General features: G+C 53.7%; 2 protein-coding genes across 2 annotated transcripts; one reads left to right on the top strand and one right to left on the bottom strand.

Moving 5' to 3' along the window:
• On the bottom strand, positions 1 to 330 carry LOC139682577 (feather keratin Cos2-2-like). Its single transcript, XM_071577034.1, has one exon. It carries the CDS (start codon positions 328 to 330, stop codon positions 1 to 3), a length of 330 nt encoding a protein of 109 aa, XP_071433135.1.
• A 2,159-nt stretch (positions 331 to 2,489) lies between these two features.
• On the top strand, positions 2,490 to 2,792 carry LOC139682578 (feather keratin Cos2-2-like). The gene has a single exon (XM_071577035.1). The coding sequence runs from the start codon at positions 2,490 to 2,492 to the stop codon at positions 2,790 to 2,792; it is 303 nt and encodes a 100-aa protein (XP_071433136.1).
• The last annotated feature ends 255 nt before the right edge of the window (positions 2,793 to 3,047 follow it).

The following is a 3,047-nucleotide window of genomic DNA, read 5'->3' on the forward strand; positions in this document are numbered from 1 at the left end:
TTAGCAAGGAGGGCACCTTCTGCTGCCACAGCAGCAGCTGGTGATGCAGGAGAGGTCAAAGCCCCCAGAGTTGATGGGCACTCCATCACTGCTGAGGATGCTGCCAATGGCAGCGGAGGTGGAGGATCCCAGCACGGTGTTCTGAGGGAAGGAGCTGAGGATGGGGCCGGGCAGGGTCACCAGCACAGCAGGCGGCTCAATGACAACAGTGGAGCTCTGGCACTGCCTGACACAGCACTCATTGCAGCTGTTGGCCAGCGGGGTCGGGCCGCAGGGCTGGCAGCAAGGGCTGCAGGGCTGGCACTGTTGGCACTTCTCAGCACACGCCATGTCTCGAACCTGCTGCTGCACCTGGGACAGAGGGCAGGGGGGAAGCAGAGCAGACACACCTCTGAGGAACAGCCAGCAAAGCAGCAACAGGGAGCCAAGGCATGTGATGCTGTTTGGGCAGGGAGAGGCTGTGCACGAGGGAACAAGGGAGCCTTTCCCTGAGCCCAACATGTGTTTCAGACTTCAGGAAGGCCGAGAAATGCTCCTGCCTAAGCTGCAGGAAAATAATCTCAGCCCAGCCACAGTCTCTGTTCAGGTGTCTCCTCTGCCTACAGGACCACAACCTGAGACCACTTGCAAAGCAAGGAGCAGGGATGGACTGGAAAGCTTGACCATGTCCTAGAGAGATTGGAGGAGAAAGAGGGTTTCCACTCACCTGATTCTAATAATGAGGAGCTGACAGCAGTGTTTCGAAAAGTCACCAGTTAGACTGGCTTTTATACTGGCCCCACAGTGCCTCAGGGCACAGAATCCTGCTACATAAGTGACAATTTTTGTGGATGATTCCAGTGAATGAAAAGATCTTTGGGAATGACATGGCAAGACTTGCTCTTTCCCTCCACACTGATATTGCATTGCCTGGCCTATGTCATTTCCATTCTCTCAGGAACACTTGTGAGTGTTGGTATGAGCGTTTCCAGGATCTCCTGAGGGCAAGGATGTGTGACTGTGGCCAGAAGACATGCACTAAGTATAGAAGGGATCCAGAGGAGGTAGGTGATGCCAGCCTGGGGCACTGTGTTGGATGTTTGAAACGGTACTAGATTTTTGTGATTCATAAGGGCCCCATCTGCTCCCACTTCTCAGGTCCTTTCCTGATCACACAAGGCACCACCTGAGAATGGGCCTTGTCTTGCTGGTCACACCCGTTGGCTTCCTCCTCTTCTTTGGCAGTCCTTGAGACTCCTCTGGCACTGCTGCTTGAACATCTGTGCTGCTCAGAGTGCCTTAGCCCTGTTTTGGCAGGGAGATCCCTGGCACCTCCTCCTTCCAATCCCTTCTCCTGGCGTGTGTCCCCTGTGCCGATCTGCAATAATGTGTTTGGGAGTGTGACTGTGCATGTTTTGTGGAGCTGTCCCCATGCTCCGAGGGGGATGGAAAAGGAAATGTCAAGTTTCTAACTCAGCAATATATGTAGAGAGTGTATTTCCTGGGTTTTAGTGACAGCCTGGAGAGTTCCATGGTACTCAGGAGAATCCCGACCCGTGAAGAATCCCAACCCCAGGCCAGCCCTGTTCATGCGGCCTCCAGACAGCCCTGGGGCACTGAGATGTTTCCCAGGGACCTTGCTCCTGTCCCATGCAGAACCCCTGGTAGGGCTCCAGGTGAACTCAGGCACAGCTCAGGGGAGCACTTGTGTGAGAAGCCAAAGACTGGAAAGCTGGGAGCAGCTGGACCTCTTCCTATCAGCAGGAATTACAAATATCTAGCAGAATGCCCCAGGCTGGCATCACCTGCCTCTTCTGGATCCCTTGTACATTCCGTTAAGAACATCTACCCATGGAGACACATCCTTACCAGAAGAAATCCTGGAACCTCTCATACCAACACTCACAAATGTCCCCAGGGGAAATGGCAATGACATATTGCAGGAAGTGCAAAGTCAGCATAGAGGGAAACAGTAATTCATGCCGTCTCATTCCTTAAGATGTTTTCTTTTCTTAGGATCATGCAGGAAAATTGTCACTTGACCTTCAGGCCCCGAGGCACTGGTGGGGTCAGTATAAAAGCCAGTCTAACTGGTGACTCTCTCAAACACTTCTGTCACCTCCTTCTCCTTGGAAACAGGTGAGTGGAAATCCTCTTTCTCCTCCATCCTCTCTAGAACAGGGTCAAGCTTTCCAGCCTATTCCTGCTCCTTTGTCTTCTGCTAGTCCTCTTTGGTCATGCTTGTGTGGGCAGAGGGGACACTGTTCTGGAGAGAGGAGGGAGTTATTTTCTTGCAGTTCAGGCAGGAACATCTCCAGACCTGCCTGAACTCTAAAGGAGCTATTGGGTTCAGGGAAATGCTCCCTTGTTTCCCCCAGCACAGCCTCTCCCTGCCAAAACAGTAGCAAATGCCTTGGCTTTCTGTTGCTGCTTTGCTGGCTGTTCCTCAGGTGTGTTTGTGCTCTGCCTCTCCCTGCCCTCTCTCCCAGGTGCAGCAGGAGGCTTGAAACATGGCGTGTGCTGAGAAGTGCCAGCAGTGCCAGCCCTGCGGCCCGACCCCGCTGGCCAACAGCTGCAATGAGTGCTGTGTCAGGCAGTGCCAGAGCTCCGCAGTCGTCATTGAGCCGCCTGCTGTGCTGGTGACCCTGCCCGGCCCCATCCTCAGCTCCTTCCCACAGAACACCGTGGTGGGATCCTCCACCTCTGCTGCCGTTGGCAGCATCCTCAGCAGTGACGGAGTGCCCATCAACTCCGGGGGCTTTGACCTCTCCTGCATCACCAGCCGCTGCTGTAGCAGATGTCCCCCCTGCTAAAGCCTCTGGCAACGTCATTCCACAACAACCTGCAAGACCTCTGATCATGGTGCTCGACTGAAGACTGAAATTTGCGATATTGTATTCAGACTTTCTGCCTATTGTTTCCTTCTTCTTCTTCTTTTTGTTTCTTACTCCCCTTCCTTTCCTTTGTGCACCACCCAATGTCACCCTACTGGGGACGTTTTGACCTCTCTCTCAGTGCTGCACAGCAGGCAGACAATCCCACTGCATGTTAGCGGCTGCTGCTGCTGC

Source organism: Pithys albifrons, chromosome 25 (genome assembly GCF_047495875.1).
Source record: "Pithys albifrons albifrons isolate INPA30051 chromosome 25, PitAlb_v1, whole genome shotgun sequence".
In the NCBI taxonomy this organism is placed as follows: Eukaryota; Metazoa; Chordata; class Aves; order Passeriformes; family Thamnophilidae; genus Pithys; species Pithys albifrons.